Genomic DNA, 19,321 nt, shown 5'->3' with positions numbered 1-19,321 from the left:
CTCCCACCCGATGGTCGCCCCACATGTGGGGGCCGCCATCCAATTAAGACACCCCTTTTAGGCACATCTACCACCTACTGGCCATTTTTCTACTGTCTGGCCCTACACTGAGTATGTCAAATCACACTCAGAACTTGAGTAAAAGGGGAAGAGGGACTGGGTCTCATCTCTCTACTGACTCGAATGAACACACATCCCACCACCTCCACTACCTCCCCAGTTGCTTTCAACCATTTCTCAAGGCATTTTACAACGCTTCAAGTTCCACATTGCTCTCCCATGACTGTAGGTCTCAAAATCAACACCCAGAACTGCACACAAAGCTCCGCATGTGGGCTGACACACTGTGTTAAAAACTCCCAGGGCGCCTGGGTGGCTCAGTTGGTTAGGTGACTGCCTTCGGCTCAGGTCATGATCCTGGAGTCCCTGGATCGAGTCCCACATCGGGCTCCCTGCTCGGCAGGGAGTCTGCTTCTCCCTCTGACCCTCCCCCCTCTCATGTGTTCTCTCTCTCATTCTCTCTCTCTCAAATAAATAAATAAAATCTTAAAAAAAAAAAAAAAAAAACCTCCCAGGCTGGGGGCACCTGGGTGGCTCAGCCGTTAAGCGTCTGCCTTCAGCTCAGGTCATGATCCCGGGGTCCTGGGATCGAGTCCCGCATCAGGCTCCCTGCTCTGCGGGGAGCCTGCTTCTCCCTCTCCCACTCCCCCTGCTTGTATTCCCTCTCTTGCTGTGTCTCTGTCAAAAAATAAATAAAATCTTAAAAAAAAAAAGAAAAAAAACCTCCCAGGCTACTACAGATTCATTGGTACAGCCGAAAAACAGTTTTTGCAACTGTGCATATGGATTACTCATACTAACTTTATCTACTAAAATTCCCAGTAATCTTTCACACATGACGCTAAAGATACACCTAGAAAGTTGGCCTTTTGGGATCAAAAGAATGGACTTCAAACTTTTATCTTAGATTCAGCCCTTGTACCTTCTTTAGTTTTATCATCCATTTAGCTTATCCCCCATTCTCTGAGGAGTCCTCTGTTTTACATTCTTTATAAATTATAATCAGTGAGTCACCAATGATATTCAAGTTACTGATCAAGAGTTCACAGAACCATGGTGCCTGGGTGGCTGTCAGTTAAGCATCTGACTCTTGATTTTGGCTCAAGTCATGATCTCAGGGTCATGGGATCGAGCCCGGCATCAGGCTCCTCCCTCAGCAGGGAGTCTGCTTGTCCCTCTCCCTCTTCCTCTGCCCCTCCCCCTGCATGCTCTCTTTGTTTCTCTAAAATAAACAAATAAATCTTTAAAAAAAAAAAAAGAAAAAGTTCAACAGGACCAAACAAGTACAAAGACCTAAGCCAGATCACCAGAAGTCTTCCAAATTAATCTGTATCCATTAATGTACTCTCTGGTTACAGCCATTCAGTTGGTTATCAATCCTCCTTCACATTTTTCCATAAGGATATTAAGAGAAACTATTATAGGGGCGCCTGTGTGGCTCAGTCGGTTAAGCGTCTGACTTGGTTTTGGCTCAGGTCATGATCTCATGGGCCGTGAGATTGAGTCTCAAGTCAGGTTCCACACTCAGTGGGAAGTCTGCTCGAAGATTCTCTCCCCCCACTCACACATGTGTGCACTCTCTCTCTCCCTCTCAGATAAATCAATCAATCTTAGGAAAAAAAGCAAAACTATTACAAAATGTAACACTATAATCTAAAGGAACTGAATCCCTAGCTCCCTCTGGTCTTGCAGCCTAGTAACACTATTACGATAAGATTGCTGTCATCTTACACCGTGATGAGGGCCACCCCTAGGGATGACAGAATGCAGAACTTCCCAGCAACTCTGTGGGGTTGCCATTCCTGCCCTTGGCTACCTGTTGCCAGAATTCTTTTAACTGGGAGAGGAATGAACTATTTTATGTAACGGGAAAAAAAAAGCCGGGGGGGGGATTACACCAATGGATTGAAGTGATCCTAAAACCAAAATTCTAGCTTAGAGAGAATGAAGCCAAACTACACAGTATTTTTTTCTCCAAACAAATTTAATTCTGTTCCAGCCCCAAAGGGGAAGGACCTAAAGTTTAAAAACAAAAATAAAATAAAGTAAAAATTGCAAAAACAAAACAAAAAAAACAAGCCATTAAAAAATTAAGCCTCCTCCCTTAGCAATAAATACTGAAATGATATATACACATGAGGCTCAGGAAGGAGGCAAGAAGAACAAGAACCTTGGGAACTCTGTCCCATGGCAAGATCCCAACCCTTCTACCAATTCCATGCTCTTTGCCTAAAACAGAAGAGCAATGAAAGAGGCAGCAGAGGTTATTACCAGGGGAGCGTGTGGCCCCAGAGAGAGCTGGAATGGGATAAAAGGAGGGAAAGAAGAGACACACAGTGCCTCATAGGGCAGAGGAAAGGAAAGTCATCATCTCAAACAGCCGCCCCGGCCTGGCCGAGTCCCGGGATGTCGCTGGTCCGGCGGCCAAGGGCCTGTGAGCTTCTCCTCTCGCGCCGACTCCTTCTTCAGCGTGCCAGTCAAGTAAGCTCATTCACACTGGGGCCGCGACGCCACGGTGGCAGCAGCCTGGCTACTGGAGCCCTGGGGCTTCCCGTTCACCACTAGCAGGAGGGGTGTTTCCACACGAACACTGGAAAAGCAATAGTCCTAGAAAAGACAAACGCACAGAGGCTCATGATAGATCCTGAGACGGAAGCAACTCCACAGGGATACACCACCTGGGACTTACTCCCCCTTCCTTGCCCCGCAGGATACAAACCCCTTACCTCCATCTCACATTAAAGAAACAAAGCTGAGCTAGCAAAGGGATATAATTTTCCCCAAGTTTTCAATCTTCAGAGGGAAAATCTGGGGCAGGCGGGATGCCAGTAACATCACCACAAGAATGGGACAATTCTCTGAAAAAAGACAGGTTCCGGCACAGCCTAGCCAAAGGGCACCACTAGCTTCCACATAATCTGCCCTTCCCAGGTTTCCTAACTATTAAAACTAGATACACACAGGGGCGCCCGGCTGGCTCAGTTGGTGGAGCATGTGACTCTTGATCTCAGGGCTGTGAGTTCGAGCCCCATGTTGGGTGTAGAGCTTACTTAAAAATAAAATCTTAAAAACAAAAATAAAAACCCAGATACACAGAGCCGCCAGTGAAAATTCTGAGAAACTCTTAGTCCCAAGTGTTTGTAAGGCCCGAAATATATTTTTCATGTAAAAGCAGCATATAATGTTTCAAAGCTTTCTCCCCGGAGCTGAGAAAACTACAGAGAAACAATCGCTCACATCTACTGTTGGTACTAACTGGTACAATATTCCAAAAATTAACTTGGCAATATGTATCAAAAGTCTCAGAACTCTGCACACCCTTTGGAGCCAGAATTCTACCTTAGAAATTCATTTAAGTAAATAATCCTGGATATGGACAGATATAAATTTTTTCACTACAGTGCCTTTATGACAGGGAAAAATGAGAAATAATCTAGATCTGGGGGCAGCAAATTTCTTCTGTAAAGGGCCAAGTAACAGTTTAGGCTTTGTGGGTCCCACAGTCTCTGTCACGGAACTATTCAACTCTGACACTGCTGTGCAAAAAGCAGCCACAGACAATCGTGAACAAATGAGCATGGCTGGGTTCCAAAAAAATTAACTTGCGGACACTGAAATTTGAATTTCCTGGAATTTTCAGGTATCACAAATTATTCTTCTTCTTCCAATTGTTTTCATTTAAAAATACAGACATGGGGCACCTGGGTGGCTCAAATGGTTAAGCTTCTGCATTCGGCTCAGGTCATGATCCCAGGGTCCTGGGATCGAGTCCTGCATCGGGCTCCCTGCTCAATGGGGAGCCTGCTTCTCCCTCTGCCTCTCTCTCTCTCTTATGAATAAATAAAATCTTTGAAAAAAATTAAAAAATAAAAATAAAGACACTATTCTTGTCTCACAGGCCATACGAAATGGGCAGGGGCCAGATTTGGTCAATAGGCCACCATTTGCCAACCCCTACTCTAAATGGTGAGCAAGTGGTTAAATAGCGACTCATGTAAGATTTCCATATGAAATGAGCCAGTACAGGCCAAAAAAGCTACCATTATCTACTAGCTGCAAATCTGCACCCTTAAACAATATCTCCCCAGTTTGCCCACCCCTACAGCCCCTGGCAACTACTATTCTATTCTCTTCTCCTAAGTTGAGCTTTATTAGATTCCACATAGAAGTGATATCATACAGTATTTGTCTTTCTCTGTCCAGTCCATTTTTAAAATTCTTTTTGTTTACCAGTAGTTTCCCTTTCTAATGTAAAAAAAAAAAAAATTACATGTATATGTATGTCATACATATGCATATCATATATATACACACATACATATATATGCATTACTTTACATATTCGTTAAAAGAGACAAACTTGGCCCCACTTTCAGAGCCTATGAGCTGGGAAAAAATCCTGGCCATCACTCACTTTTCCTTTGTGCTGAATTCGGTGAAGCCGAAGGTTGGGCTCAGGAATGGCTACAGAGTCCCCAATGAGCACTCCCCAACTCTGTACCATATTATACACCATCACTGCATAGCAAGGTCCATCTGAATCTACCAGGCCAAAGGTACTGCCAGGTTAAGATGGGTTAAGGGAGGAAAGTGGGCAGGAAAGAAGAGCAAAATCAGTGGTTTTAAAATATCAACAAAATAAACAAATGCTTTCTCAGTTACTTATTTAGAAAACTTACAACAGGTACCATCATCCACTATGCATGTCTGAGTCCTCATCTGTCTTACATATATAGTATCTTTGATAAAGCATATGCACAAGACTCATCAGTCACTGTGCCACACACTTGAGACATCTGCATGCTGGGACCATTCAACAAATACTAATAATGAACCAGCTCAAAATGTTGCAGATGCAACATTATTCCTGATCTATCAATTTAATCATCACAACCTTCCAACTCTCTAACCATCACTGTCAATTTCATTGAATCCCACAAACTTTCACTGAAAACCTATCATGTGTCAAGCTTTGTGCTTAGCAAGAAGACACTGATCTAGCTATGAGTGAGCTTACAGTCTAGCAGGAGGAGACACTTAAACCGTCACTTACAGGACAAGTGTGAGAGGTGCTAGAACAGACAGCTTTTCCCTCGTGCTGAGTTCAGTGAGGCCAAAGGTGGGACCACGGGAACCCAGAGGAGAAATGTTCAAAACTAGAAAGCAGGGAAGGTTTCCTTGAGGAGGAGACCCTCAAACGGAATGGTAAAGGATAAAAAATTATCTGGGTTACAAAAGGAAAACTAATCCTCAGTAGGAACAGAAAACTTCTGGGGCAGAATGGAAACGGGGATTAACCGGGACGGAACACAAGAGAACTTTCTGAGGTAATGTGCTCTATCCTGATAGGTGTTTGGGTTACACAGATGTATGTTAGTCAAAACTTAGCAAATGTACACTAAGATTTGTATATTTCATTCTATGTAAATTTTACATAAAAGAAGAAAACTAAACAAATACTAAACTCTAGTTAATGACTACATGCTGAAGTATTTAGAGGAAAGTATATTGATCTCTGCAATTTACTCTGCAATGCACCAAAAATAAGATGGATCAATGGATGAATAAGGGGATAGAAAGATATGTGAGAAACCAAGCGAGATATTGGTGGTAGAATATAGGTGGTTGGGTACGCAGATGTTCACTGCAAAATTCTTTCAATTTTGCCATGTTTGAAAAATTTCAAAATAAAATGTTGTGGCGGAAAATGTGAGCTGTATCAAGAAGGAGCCAAAGGATTATCCAGACAGACACAAACTGTGTGTAAAGGCACAGAGGCATGAAAACAGCTGTTCTGGAACCTACAAAATAATGCCGTAACAGGCACAAGAGGTACAAGTGGGAAAGTAAAAGAAGAGAATGGAAAGAGGCAAGCAGGGAGCAGATTATGAAGGACTCTGCATGCTACGCTAACCTAAGAGTTCAAACTTTATCCTGAAGGGATAGGAAGTAGTAGGAAGGGATTTTATACAAGAAATGGCAATGCTCAGTTCTGCATCTGGGAATTATTTCTCTGCACTGTGGAACACTGGACAAAAAACAATGAGTCAGAAGACGTGTCTGGAGAAGCAATAAGGGGCTATATTGAGTCTGTTGAGACAGAAAAGTAGGGACTAAAAAAAAAAACCTATATATATATATATGACTTGGTGAGTGCCACAAGGCAGAAGAATGGAGAATTCTAGAACAACTTCCAGAAGTCTTAATTAAATGACTGAGCAGAAGCAGTACCACTGATTGACAAGGAAGTCAGGGAGGAGAAACAGTTTAGAAAGAGGAAGCGAGTAATTTTGGACATACTGAGTTAGAGATTTCTGATGGGAGCCCAGAGGTAGCTGGATATAGGAATCCAAAACTTAGAAATGAGGCCTGGACTGGAGATGCACCTGTGAGCACGGCAGGGGCAGCATGCCCTGGGTTTATATGACATCACCAAAAGACATGACCTATAAATGAGATGGTGAAGAACTGAGGCTCACGCCATCACTTGGCACACCTGAATTCATAACCAACATTGCAATCAAGGCCAGCATTCTCCTGGTGAATCCAATCGAAGCCTCAGAACACTTCTACACAGTACGTTGGACAGCCACTGCCAGGTGACAGAACTTGGCACCTATTTGCCATCCTGGTAAAGGGAGAAAAGAGGAAAGGAACAAAAACAGAGTCCTCCTGGAACTTAACATTTAGAATTTAAGAAAAAGAGAAACCAAGGAGTGACAAAATATTTGTCTTCAAAGCCCCCTAAAATCCACCTCTGTCTATCTCTCCTTCTCATTCCTCTTAGTTCTAGGGTCTGCTCTAGTTAACTGAACTTTTCTCAACTATCTTCTTGATCTTCCACTCATATGTCTCTAGAGAAGTCCATGGAGAAAGCTCAGGCGTATAACCGGAAGTGTTTCAGTTTGGATGAAGCAGAAGTGATATGAAAGGGAACAGTGAGAGAGCACTCAGAATGTTGCGGAGCCACATAGTGGAAGCCACGGAACCAGATACTGGTGATGCCAGACGAAACAAATTCAGTAGAAACCAGAAAAAGGAAACCAGTCAATGAGGGATTAGGAAATGAGTGATGGACCAAGGAGTGATGAAACAGACTAATTTTTCAAGAATTAAAAATTTTCGGAGGCGAAACATGAGAGACTATGGACTCTGAGAAACAAACTGAGGGTTCTAGAGGGGAGGGGATTGGGGGGATGGGTTAGCCTGGTGATGGGTATTAAGGAGGGCACGTTCTGCATGGAGCACTGGGTGTTATGCACAAACAGTGAATCATGGAACACTACATCTAAAACTAATAATGTAATGTATGGTGATTAACGTAATAAAAAAATCTGAATTAAAAAAAAAAGAATTAAAAATTTTCTTAAGTGAGGGGTGCCTGGCTGACTTAGTCAGTAGAGTGTGCAACTCATGATCTTGGGCTTGTGAGTTCAAGCCCTGCACTGAGAGTGTACAGATTACTTAAAAAAATATTTTTTCTAAATGAATGTTAACTCATTTCCTCTGCTAGATTGTAAGCACCTTCACTTGGATCCTTTACATTTCACTCCCTACCACACATATACCAGATGCTCAATAAATATTTGTTGAATAACATCTAAGACAATCTCCCCATCAGGCCTTAAATTCTAACTCAAAGCTAACCTTCCAGAACTGCCTAGGCATACCTAAGTCCAAAGAGGACTGAAAACTCTCCCTCCTCCTACTTCTGTGATCATGAAAATACAAAGAGGCAGGAAAATTTCAAGGTTTCCATCTGCCTTATAAAAAACAGCATTCAGGCGCCTGGGTGGCTCAACTGGTTAAGCAATTGCCTTCAGCTCAGGTCATGATCCCAGAGTCCTGGGATCGAGTCCTGCATCGGGCTCCTTGCTCAACGGGGAGTCTGCTTCTCCCTCTGACCCTACCCCCTCTTGTGCTCTCTCTCTCACTCTCTCTCTCAAATAAATAAGATCTTTTAAAAAAATAAAAAATAAAATAAAATAAAAAACAGCATTCAGATTTCAGCTATGGATGTTGTAATCCACAGAGCACCAAGTTCCAGAAAAAAAAAAAAATGGGTGATGACAAAATCTAGGGAGAGATCGTGAGTCATCACCTAGACAATACCTGCTCACTGGACAGTCACAGAAGGAAGCAGAACGCACTCATCTGTGACCACTGACAACGTCCTCAACTGTCAGAGAAGGGCCAGGAAGTGAGATCCATTAGTTCAAAAGAATGAAAAAGAGGAAAGGCAAGAGAAACTCACAAGGGGACCTTCTCTTCTGTGGTGAGGCTGAACACCACCTTTCCTAGGACCACGGCACCACTGTTCACACCAGGCTGTAGGGCACTCAGTGGCTTGAGCTCCAGGGTCAACTTCTGCCCAGAGGCCGACTGGTAGTGCCCATCACCACAAGGGCCTAGATGGGCTGGGCGCAAGCTTCCCAGCATGCTCTGCAACTTTTTGGTCTTCACCTTTCCCTGCCAAAAAAAAGGGGGTGTGGGGGAATAGATAAGAAGATGTAAACTAGTTGCTCTGAGAGTCTACTCCTACTCCCACCTACCCACTTCTGTAGATAGAGTCACTGCGACCGAAGCCTACTTTATTCTTACTTTATTGACCCACAGAATAAAAGCAGAATTCAGCCTTCTGACACCTTTACCTTGCTCTCAAGGAAGCTGGTTAATCTACTCAGGAACTCCAGAAGCTGTTGCTCTCGTTGCTGGGGCTCCGGCCAAGTAGGGTCCAGGACTGCAGCCCGAGAGAAGCCCTCCAGGGCCTCCCCGTAATTCTCTTCATATTTATGTAACTGCACAAGTAAATGAAAACCTCCCAAGTACATGTGTATCTAACACAAACTATGGCAGGGGGAGTGATGGCACAGTGTGCTAGGAATCTACAGAAATGAATTGTTTCCTTCCCCGTGGCTTTCCTGCTCTACGATGAACAGCCTGAAGAAACAGTAGTGCTTTATAGCCCTCACCTTGGCTAAGGGGTCACAAACCCCGAAGATGGAATTGTTTCAAAGACACTAACTTCCAAATTTGAAAATAGTTACGCTGCATACAGTGGGTCATTCTATTTTTATATTTATATTGAACATTTCAGAAAAGTCTTCTAAACTGTCCCTCTATCCTCTGTGTACCCTCCCGCCTCCTCGGCCCCATCCGATCCTAAAGTCAAACTGAGCCAGCTCTCCCTCAAAATAATGTGGCTTTCCTCCCGCAGTTTGTACTCAACCTTGTCCCTATGAATACTCAGTTATCGTTCCAAGCTAAGACCCAGCTGTCACCTGGGTGACTTGCAGACGACCACCACCCTGCAGGTCTTACCGTTGCCCTGTTCAGATGAAGATCAGGATTGCTGCAAGCTGTCCTGTCAACCTTCTCCTACAGAGAGAGAAAAAAACCATCAGGGGAACCTGTCTCACTCTTACGGATGGCCATGCCCAACATGCCCTAGACCTCTTCCCCCTGGAAAAATTCAGTTTCTTCCCTGTCAAAATGTTACCTATATCCACACTGTTACACAGTAACCACTTGAGTAGTGTATTACTCAGTCCCTGACACCTCAAAGAGGTAAGGGTTTTTGTGTGCGCATGAAACTTTCTGAAATATGATTATAATTTATCCATGCACCAGCACAAAGATAAAAGAAAAGTATAAAAGCATTCTAATAAAAAAAAATTTTTTAATGGTGAGATAATGATATCAATGAGGAAGGCCTAGAAAAGAAATGTCGTCAATTTAATACATTTCCTTTCCCCATGAGCCCAGCTCCAGATACAGGTAAAAGCATGTTTCTATATTCAAGCCCCCTTCAAACACCCACTAAAAGTCAAATTCTGATTCTCTAATTTAAATAGATGGCCAGAAACTACATGAAAGTTCAGGCAGATGTGCTGTGAAGAAACTGCTATGTTCAGGGCTACGTTCAGCTTATTTTTCTGATTATGTTCATTGCCTAGCACATCACAAAAGTACAAACAACATGGATTAAAATTGTTTAAATGGTTCGTTTGAATATGTTTAAAAATGCAGGTTTGGGTGAAGAAATTAAGAGTTAAAAGCAACAATTTAGCAGAAGCCAAATATAAAATATTTAAAGAGTACACTGTTGGGGCACCTGGGTGGCTCAGTCAGTTACGCGTCTGCCTTTGGCTCCAGTCATGATCCCAGGGTCCTGGGAATCCCTGCTTAGTGGGGGGCCTGCTTCTCCCTCTCCCTCTGCCTGCCGCTCTGCCTACTTGTGCTCTCTGTCAAATAAATAAATAAAATCTTAAAAAAAAAAAAAAGAGTACACTGTTACTATTTTTTTTAAATGTAAACATCCACCAAAGTAAGAAATTAGACTAAAATATAATCCCTCTGCCTTCAAGTTCCCTGATGGAAAAAAGGTCAGTCCCTAAACTACAAACATGAATAGAATATTCTGCCACACAGAATAAAATAAGTAATGGTAAGTTAAAAAGCAATTCTCCAAGTCAAGAGAAGCAAGAAAGCAAAAAAAAAAAGGTGAATATGAGGCCCAAATAAAAACTGCTCAGAAGGCCAAGGTGAACCTTCTGATAAAGAGTAATCAGGAGCTCAAGCCTGAAGGAATCCCCCATGTAAGCAGCTATTGGTAGAAAAACGGCTTGAAAGGCCTAAACAAAGCATGAGCACCAGCAGATTAATCCTGAGGAAATGATGCAGAATGGGCTATATGATGTTTTCTATTTTACAGCTTTTATTTTTAAGTCATCTCTCCACCCAACGTGGGGCTTAAACTCACAATCCTGAGATCAAGAGTCGCAGGCTCTACCAGCTGAGCCAGCCAGGTGTCCCTACTGTTTTTGATTTTAGCCTGTGGGAAATCCAGAGCCATAGTATCTCGTGGCTTATCACGGGATAGCACTTAATTTATACTTAAGTATTAGAGCTTTCCTTTTCCTTTAAACACGTACACAAATATTAATAAGCATTATTTTTTTTTTTTAAAGATTTTTATTTACTCATTTGACAGAGAGAGACACAGCGAGAGAGGGAACACAAGCAAGGGGAGTGGCAGAGGGAGGGGGAGAAGCAGGCCTCCCGAGGAGCAGGGAGCCCGACGCGGGACTCGATCCCAGGAGCCTGGGATCATGACCCGAGCTGAAGGCAGACACCTAACCATCTGAGCCACCCAGGCGCCCCATAAGCATTATTTTAATACAGACTTTTCTCCCTACCACAAAAGATGAACACACTGGGATGGGCTCTGTGATTTGGTTATGAGCGCCAGTAGGAAATCCAGATAGTTCAAAGGCCTGTCTAGCACTGCGGCTCCCTTGCCAGTGGTTGCTAACACTCCAGTTATAAGAAGTAAGTCACCTCTGTAGATAGAGCTCTGCAAAACCACACACCCTGGATGCCACTAAGTACTGCCCATGCTGCTTGCAAAAGAGCCACGCACAAGACTGAAAGACGCTCTTGCTTCTGCTGTGACCATAAATACTTACTGCTTGGGAATAGGCACTGAGGGCTTGCTGGGAGATCTTGGGGTTCTGGCCAGTATTGAAGTAAAGAGAAAGATATGCATTGCCCAGAATATCTGAAAGAGAAACAAAGGGTTTCCGGTTCCTCCTGTAAGGGGCTGGGAAGTCACCACTCCATCCTGATGGACTGAAAACTCCACAACTCTTCTTGGAGCCGTAAGACAGGGAACAACACAGGGCAAACTACTGCCCCTAAAACTGGAGAAAGACAGGCAAACACAGGGACTGTGGCTCATCAGGGCAGGAACTCCCGAGCCGCAGTACTAGTGCTGAGATAGGAGCACCCGAGCTGTAACTGTAACTGACAAAGAGCTGGAGGGTCCATGTGGACAAGTCTGGGAGTCAGAAACTCCAGGGGTCCCAGGCCTAAGGAGGTCCCCACGATACTGTGAAATTTACCTCCAGAAGCTCAACCAGATTCCCACAGCAAGTATCCGAGAAAAATCCCCTCATACTTCCAGAAGGGGGAAGGGGAGAAAGAACTTGTTCCGAAATGTGCTAGAGCACCCTGTTCTTCACAAGGCCTGCCCTCAGGAGAAACTAGCTAACCAGAGCCTAAATAACCTGAGGAAGGAAAATACCACCTGGCCATACCCATCCACGTGGGGGAGGGGAGACACCCAGCTGCAGCCCACTCTAGCCAACCTGCCCCACCTAAGTAGGGAAAAAAACCCAAGAAACACAGTGGTGAGTCGCCTCAGAGCCCAGATTCAAGATATGACCTATTTTGGTTACCCTCAAAATTCTACTTGAAAGGTCCCACATCTGACAAAACCCAGTGATAACACTGTATTTGGTATATTCCAAACTTCACAGGGATAAAGAGGCAAACGCAGACCCAAAGCAGAAACCTGAACAGACTGCACAAAAGCCCTGCCTTGCTTATGTGGAAACATAAGCGTCCTCTCTTGGATGATCGAAGAGTTCCTAAAACAGTGGTTCATCAAAATACCTTTCAGGTTGCTTCAAAACAAAGATGCCCAGGCTTGACACTTAGAATCAGACCCAACAGCCAGGCTCCAGAAGGTTCTGGCATGTGTAGCCATGTTGAGAACCACTGCTCTAGAAACTTGTTGGAGATCTTTTAAGAGCACTCACACCAGGAGCGGCCATCATGGACATCCATCTGCACGGCCAACTTAGCCTGTCGGACACTGTCCATGACATGACGAGAATGTTCATCTCCAGTGTCTGTCCGAAGCTGGCGAAGGACCATGGACAGGTTTTGAAGGGACACTTTGTTCTTGCACTGCAAATGGAGAAGACACATACTCAACCTTCCTGATTCTATTTCCCCCTTCCAGATCTTTTCTATCTTAATCTTCTAAATCTAATTTCTCATCTTAATTCTTACTGCCATCTACAAGGATCAACTTGGCTGTTAATTTTTCTTCACTTCTCATCTCTCCCTGGACCTGATCCCATCATCTTCCTTTCTCAGTCCCCTGTCCCTGTTTTCCTCAGCCAGGTCTTCTCTCCACATCTTCCTCCCCTCTGATTCCATTCTCCTAGTTCTAGCACAGTTCTATTGTGGTATTCATATCCTAGGGAAATTCAGAAAACCAAAGGAATCTCAGCCTTCCCCATCTGTGTTTTCCAAGGGGACAGTAGACGGCTCACATGGGTCAGGGCTCCTGAGAAGCAGGTGTGGGCAGCCGCAATATCGCCTTTCTTCCAGTATACCTCACCCAGCTGGTTCCAGGCTTCCACCAGCTTGGGCTCCAGCTTCACAGCCTTTGTCAGAAGCTCCTCAGCCTTAGGACTATAGTCAGGAGTCACATTCAGTGCCTTCCCAGTCAGCATCAGAACCTGTGCCTTGCCCTGGACAGAACCTAGGAGGAAAGGGAAAATGGAGGAAATTAGAAAAAGCCAGGCAGTCTTACAGAGAGGACCAGGGCACGTTCTCTCAAGAAATAACCTCAGGTCGGCCCTAGGAATGAAACAGTTGAAGAAACTCTTTATGAACAAACCACTTATTGAAAGCCTACCAAAGCCCCCATGCTTTCAATACCACTGAAAGCCTACCATTTGCAGAGTACTAGGTTAGGTTAATAGGGTAACTAAGAGAGCATTATCCCTACCTTGAAGGGGCTTACAATCTAGTGGAGAGGACAAAGCATATTCATGGAAAATTAAAACAACGAGGGGCACCTGGGTGGCTCAGTCGTTAAGCATCTGTCTTCGGCTCAGGTCATGAGCCCAGGGTCCTGGGATCGAGCCCCGCATCGGGCTCCCTGCTCAGTGGGGAGTCTGCTTCTCCCTCTGCCCCTCACCCTACTCGTGCTCTGTCTCTCAAATAAATAAAAAAAATCTTTAAAAAAAAATAAAACAACAATGAAAAGGGGCATATGGCATACACCCAATGAATGGGCTTTAAAAAGTGAAAAGGGGGGCACCTGGGTGGCTCATTTGGTTAAGCATCCGACTCTTGCTTTCAGCTCCTGTCATGATCTCAGGGTAATGAGATCAAGGCCCGCATCAGGCTCCACACCCAGCAAGAGAGTCAGCCTGGGATTCTCTCGATCCCTCTGCTCCTCCTTCAGTGACCCCACCCCCACCATGCTCGCTCACTCTCAGTCTCTCAAATAAATAAATAAATCTTTAAAAAAATGTTCAAAAAAAAAAGTGAGAAGGAGAAAAGGACAAGATCCTCCAGTTAAGAAAATGATATACACAAAGGCAGAGAGGCAGAAATCCAAGTGGCATGTACAAGGGAGAATGGATAGTCCATCCTGAAAGAAACAAGTTCCTCTGTTAAGTAAGTAGTCACAGATAAGAGTAGAAGAAAGAAACACAAACAAAAAGGTCAGATAATGGAGACTTGGATACCAAATTAAGGTGTTTACACCTCAACCAGTCAATAGTAGGACTCTCTGATACTTGAGCAAAGAGGCAGACAAAAGGATAAGATTAAATGCATGAAGTAATAGTTAAAAAGATAATGGCATGGCCATTACATAAATTAATTTGGAAGTAAAAGAAATTAGAGGCAGAAAGGTCAATTAAGAAGAAGAGTTTAGGGGCACCTGGGTGGCTCAGTCAGTTGAGTGTCTATCCACCTCTTGGTTTCAGCTCAAGTCATGATCTCGGAGTCTTGAGATCGAGCCCCAAGTGGGGCTCCATGCTCCACCAGCAGGGAGTCTGCTCCCCCTCTCCCTTTCCCTCTGCCCTTCCCCCAGCTCACACACACTCTCTACCTCTCAAATAAATAAACAAATCTTAAAAAAAAAAAAAAAGAATAGTTTAAGCAACAGGCATTTCTTTTATTTCATGGCATTTGCTATAATCAAACTTTAGAAAACACAGTTTAGAGGACTAAAAGGTAGCCATCCTACACAGGGGCCCTCAGAAGAAGTACTCTGTTGTAACATCCTGTAGCAGCCACAAATAGGATACCAGAGACTTCACAGAGAGAGAGCAAAACTCTATCACATTTCAGCAAAGGGCAGGGGGTTGCATGCTCTTTGCCACTCATACCCACTACTTCCTCCATCTGCTGCAGGGTCTTCTCCATCTCCTCCCGCACATCCTGTTGCTTCCTTCCAGCATCCTCAACACCATGTGTCTCGAAATAGCACTCTCGAAACGAATACAGCTGATCCACCAGTGCCTAGGAAGTGTAAGAATAGTACCATTAAGAGAAGAGAACGCCAGACAAGGAAATTTGAGACTAGCTAGTCATACCAGCTCTGGTCTAGAAACACGGATCCTCTACCTCACTGAGGAATGACACAAGAGGCCAGCGGACGGGTCTACCAAAATGCCACAGATCATGAAAAAAAGTAGCCAGGTCCCAGCACCACGCTCATGTAGTCCCATGCCAGTCCCGGCCCCATGATGATAGTTCTCTCTCCCCCAGCCCCAACAGGGCTTCCAGTATGACTAAGCACTTCATATACCACAGTCAAGGGAAGGAAAACACTTTGCAACTTGAGATAAAACAGTTAATAAGGTAATCCTATGCTACTGGTCCCCAGAGTACAAAACTTTGAAATGCACCCTTAAAACTGGACTTCCTAACAAAAACAATCATATCCCTGATTTTTCCTATGCTAGTATCTGAAAATACATGACCATTGTGATGATGATAAACATGTGAGAGCCATTCTTTTCCGCAACAAAGAGATCGATTTAAGTTTGAGGACCTTGGTATTTTTACAGGGTTTTGTTTCTTTAAATACTCGTGGTTTTTGTTGTTTTGTTTTGTTTTTGTCAAGTCACCTGGCTCTTTTGCCTTTGACCCAAGTAAATGTTTCCTTTCCTATTTTATTTTTTTTATTTTTATTTTTTTTTTTTTTAAAGATTTTATTTATTTATTTGAGAGAGCGAGAATGAGAGAGAGTACATGAGAGGGGGGAGGGTCAGAGAGAGAAGCAGGCTCCTCGCCGAGCAGGGAGCCCGATGCGGGACTCGATCCCGGGACTCCAGGATCATGACCTGAGCCGAAGGCAGTCGCTTAACCAACTGAGCCACCCAGGCGCCCCTCCTTTCCTATTTTAAATACCTCTGTCTCTGAGTCTTCCTGTGACACCAAAGCTCTTCCTTTATCTAGTCTCAAACTGACCAGCAGCAGAAATATGTAACACAATTCTGTCACATCTTAACTACCTCCACAGTACATCCTAAATCCGTCTACCTGTCTCCATCCCACCAGGACTCTCCCGGGCTAAATCGGCACCACTACTTGCCCAGACTGTTGCAATAGCTTCTTACCTGGTCATCTTGTCTCTACTCTCTCACATTCTCCTCATTGTAGTCAGAATGATCTTACAAAAATGCACAGCACATCACAAACTCTCAGTCTTCCACTGTAGATAGAATAAAATCTAACTCCTGACCACAGCCTAGAAGACGGTACGATCTGACCTCACACTACTACTCACCCTGCCACAAACTTTCCTTCCCTTTGCTCTCACACACCCTCACTTCTACAATACTCAGGCCACATTGGCTTTCACTGAGTTCCTCGGATCCAGCAAGCTCAATCCCACCGTGGGGGTTTATACATGCCATTCCCTCTGCCTGGACACTCTTTCCCCAGATCTTTGCATGCCTCATTCCTCATTATCATTTAGATCTCAGTTCACTATCAACTTCTCAGAGGCTTTCCCTGACTATCCAAACTAAAGTAACCACTTTCCCTGTTAATCATACTTTATTTTTCTTCATAGTCCTTACCAGTTGAAATTATGTGACCTATACATTAACTGTCTGTTGTCTGTCTCCATCCCTAGAATGTAAGCTCCATGATGGGAGGGTCCTAATCTCCCATCTCCCGTGTTCAAAGCCATACCTGAATACGACAACAGGGCTTGGAACACGATAGGCTCTCATTAAAAATGTTGATTGAATGGCTTAATGGATCATCCCTGTCTCTAACAAACACATAGGTGCTATACTTATTTTAAAACCCTACCCAGAGCAAAGAGAAGGGACAGTTCCCTCTGTAGCAGCAGTGTTTTTCAAATTTTATTGTGTGTATTATTTTCAGGACTCAGCCTGAAGATTCCGATTTTAGAAGCTTCAGCAGAACTCAAACACCTTTTAACAAGCACCCCAGATGACTGTAATGAAAATGGTCTGGGGCGCCTGGGTGGCTCAGTTGGTTAAGCGACTGCCTTCAGCTCAGGTCATGATCCTGGAGTCCCTGGATCGAGTCCCGCATCGGGCTCCCTGCTCGGCAGGGAGTCTGCTTCGTCCTCTGACCCTATCCCCTCTCATGTGTTCTCTCTCTCTCAAATAAATAAATAAAATCTTTAAAAAAAAGAAAATGGTCTGTAAAACACCCTTTGAGAAATATCCTTTTATGACATTCCTTCTGCCCTAAAATGACAATGAAATCAAAACGTACCACCATTCCCATGGATAGCAACATCACTATCCTCTTCCTCTCCTCTATTCCATTCCCCCATTCCATTCCTGCCCACCCCGCCCAAGATACCCCAAGCATACATGCTTAGTCCGTCTACCACAAATGAGCCCAGGAAAAGACTGTTCCCAGCAAAACTTACAACCCAATTCCTTGTGCCCTGCAATGCACATGGCTGTAAATCAGGAATTTTAGAGAGGGTCTCAGTGTCTGTTTCTAGTCCTGAAAGCAAATACGCAAGAAATTGTTTGGCTTTGTTGTTTTATTTTGCTGGGGTGAACATTTTTAATAATTTCTTGTCTCATGGAAAAAGTAATATATGTAAGTTACTAAAATTTAAATAAGTACATGTAAAAAATACAAAATAAAAAATGCCTCATAATCACCCCAACCTCAGGGATAACTTCAGAATTTTTTTATACATATACACAATGTTTCTAATATGGAGCCAGGATTGAGAATCTCTAATTTCAGCCAGTCACACTAGGGAATGAAATTAATCTAAGTCAAGTGGAAGTAAAATAAAGCTCACACTCTATAAAAAGTGTTATTATCTTAGTCTGCTCAAGAAACAAACAAGTCTCACCAATGTTTAAACTTTTGCATTACAAGTCTTTAAGCAGCTTATAAACCTGTCACCAGTCTAATGTTTATTCCAGACTGGGAGCACCTGGCGGGCTCAGTCTGAAGAGAATGCAACTCTTGATCTCCTGGTGGTGAGCTTGAGACCCACGTTGGGTATGGAGATTACTTAAATAAATAAAACTAAAAAATAAATTCTAGGCTGTTTTAGAAGACAAAGAACTGAGTTTCTGAGATTTGAGGAAAATCTTGGGTCACTGAAAGAAGGTAAAGAGCAAACAACCAGTTAGTGCATACCTACCAAGTACAAAAGACTACTCCTAGTCACAACTGCAGTCAGCTATGAACTAAGTGGAGTATGGACCCCTCATCATCAGACCCCAAGCTGGGACTGCAAGTGTGCAAAAGAATCAAAACCGTGGAGTCCTGAGGGGAGTGACCAGGATACAAGTGGTGCAAGCTATTACTCTGCTTGTTGCCAATTTCAAAGCAGGTAAGTAGCGAAGAAACGGCCTTTGTGGGAATCAAAACAACACATGGTAATAGTTCCTGCAGATCTACTACTGTGTATACTACCTGTGATGGGTGAATGGAGGGAGAAACAAAACAAAACAAAAAACAAAACAACTCCCTAAGAACATGCAAGAATAAAGTTAGGAGCAACAAATCCTCTTCCACATAGGACTGAAACTGAGTGTACTCAGGTCAGCAGCAGGAGGTCCCCACACACGGCTGCGCTCCTCCCCTGGCCCGGGAGGCTCCCCTCTCCGACAGCGGCTGCACCCTGGCGAGTTCTTATGGTAACCTCAGCGACACATGCAGCGTGCTGCATGCGCCAAGGAATTCGCTGGTACTACATAACTGGGCTCCCCGCTTCTTCCCGAGTAACAAAGGCACATATAGATTTTAATCTATGGGCTCACCTGCAATTTCTGCAAGACCTGCTTGACTTCCTCGTCTTCATCAGCCATCATTTCCCAGCCACTCTCGGCTTCTCCGCCCCCAACTTGGTAACCACAGAGACGCATACCCACCCCCATCGTGGAGCCAGAGCGACATCTAGGGCACTGGAGGCTTACCTGCACCTGAGTAGAGGAGCTGGTGTGTTATGTGGGTTTGGGTTTTGAGGGGTTTTTTCATGTATCCAAACATTTTTTTAAATTAAAAAAAATATTAAAGGGGCGCCTGGGTGGCTCAGTCGTTAAGCGTCTGCCTTCGGCTCAGGTCATGATTCCAGGTCCTGGGATCGAGCCCCGCATCGGGCTCCCCGGTCCGCGGGAGGCCCTCTTCTCCCTCTCCCACTCCC

At 44.1% G+C, this 19,321-nt stretch overlaps 1 protein-coding gene across 2 annotated transcripts; it reads right to left on the bottom strand.

Annotated features, from left to right (window-relative positions):
- Positions 1-2,038: 2,038 nt before the first annotated feature.
- TTC5 (tetratricopeptide repeat domain 5) lies at positions 2,039-19,007 on the bottom strand. 2 transcript variants are annotated; one of them, XM_021695488.1, is made up of 10 exons: positions 18,939-19,007; positions 15,042-15,174; positions 13,185-13,396; positions 12,663-12,813; positions 11,529-11,620; positions 9,382-9,438; positions 8,712-8,858; positions 8,315-8,529; positions 4,475-4,619; positions 2,039-2,667 (listed from the first exon to the last, which is right to left on the bottom strand). In XM_021695488.1, exons 1-10 carry the CDS (start codon positions 18,987-18,989, stop codon positions 2,548-2,550), a joined length of 1,323 nt encoding a protein of 440 aa, XP_021551163.1. In that variant the 5' UTR covers positions 18,990-19,007; the 3' UTR covers positions 2,039-2,547. The 2 variants fall into 2 exon arrangements, with proteins under 2 accessions (XP_021551163.1, XP_021551164.1); XM_021695489.2 differs by lacking the exon at positions 4,475-4,619 and having other exon boundaries at positions 2,555-2,667; positions 18,939-18,996.
- Between the last annotated feature and the right edge of the window lie 314 nt (positions 19,008-19,321).

This window comes from Neomonachus schauinslandi, chromosome 9 (assembly GCF_002201575.2).
Source record: "Neomonachus schauinslandi chromosome 9, ASM220157v2, whole genome shotgun sequence".
Lineage (NCBI taxonomy): Eukaryota > Metazoa > Chordata > Mammalia > Carnivora > Phocidae > Neomonachus > Neomonachus schauinslandi.
Note: the sequence above shows the minus strand (reverse complement) of the source record. Positions and strands in the feature narration are given on the sequence as shown.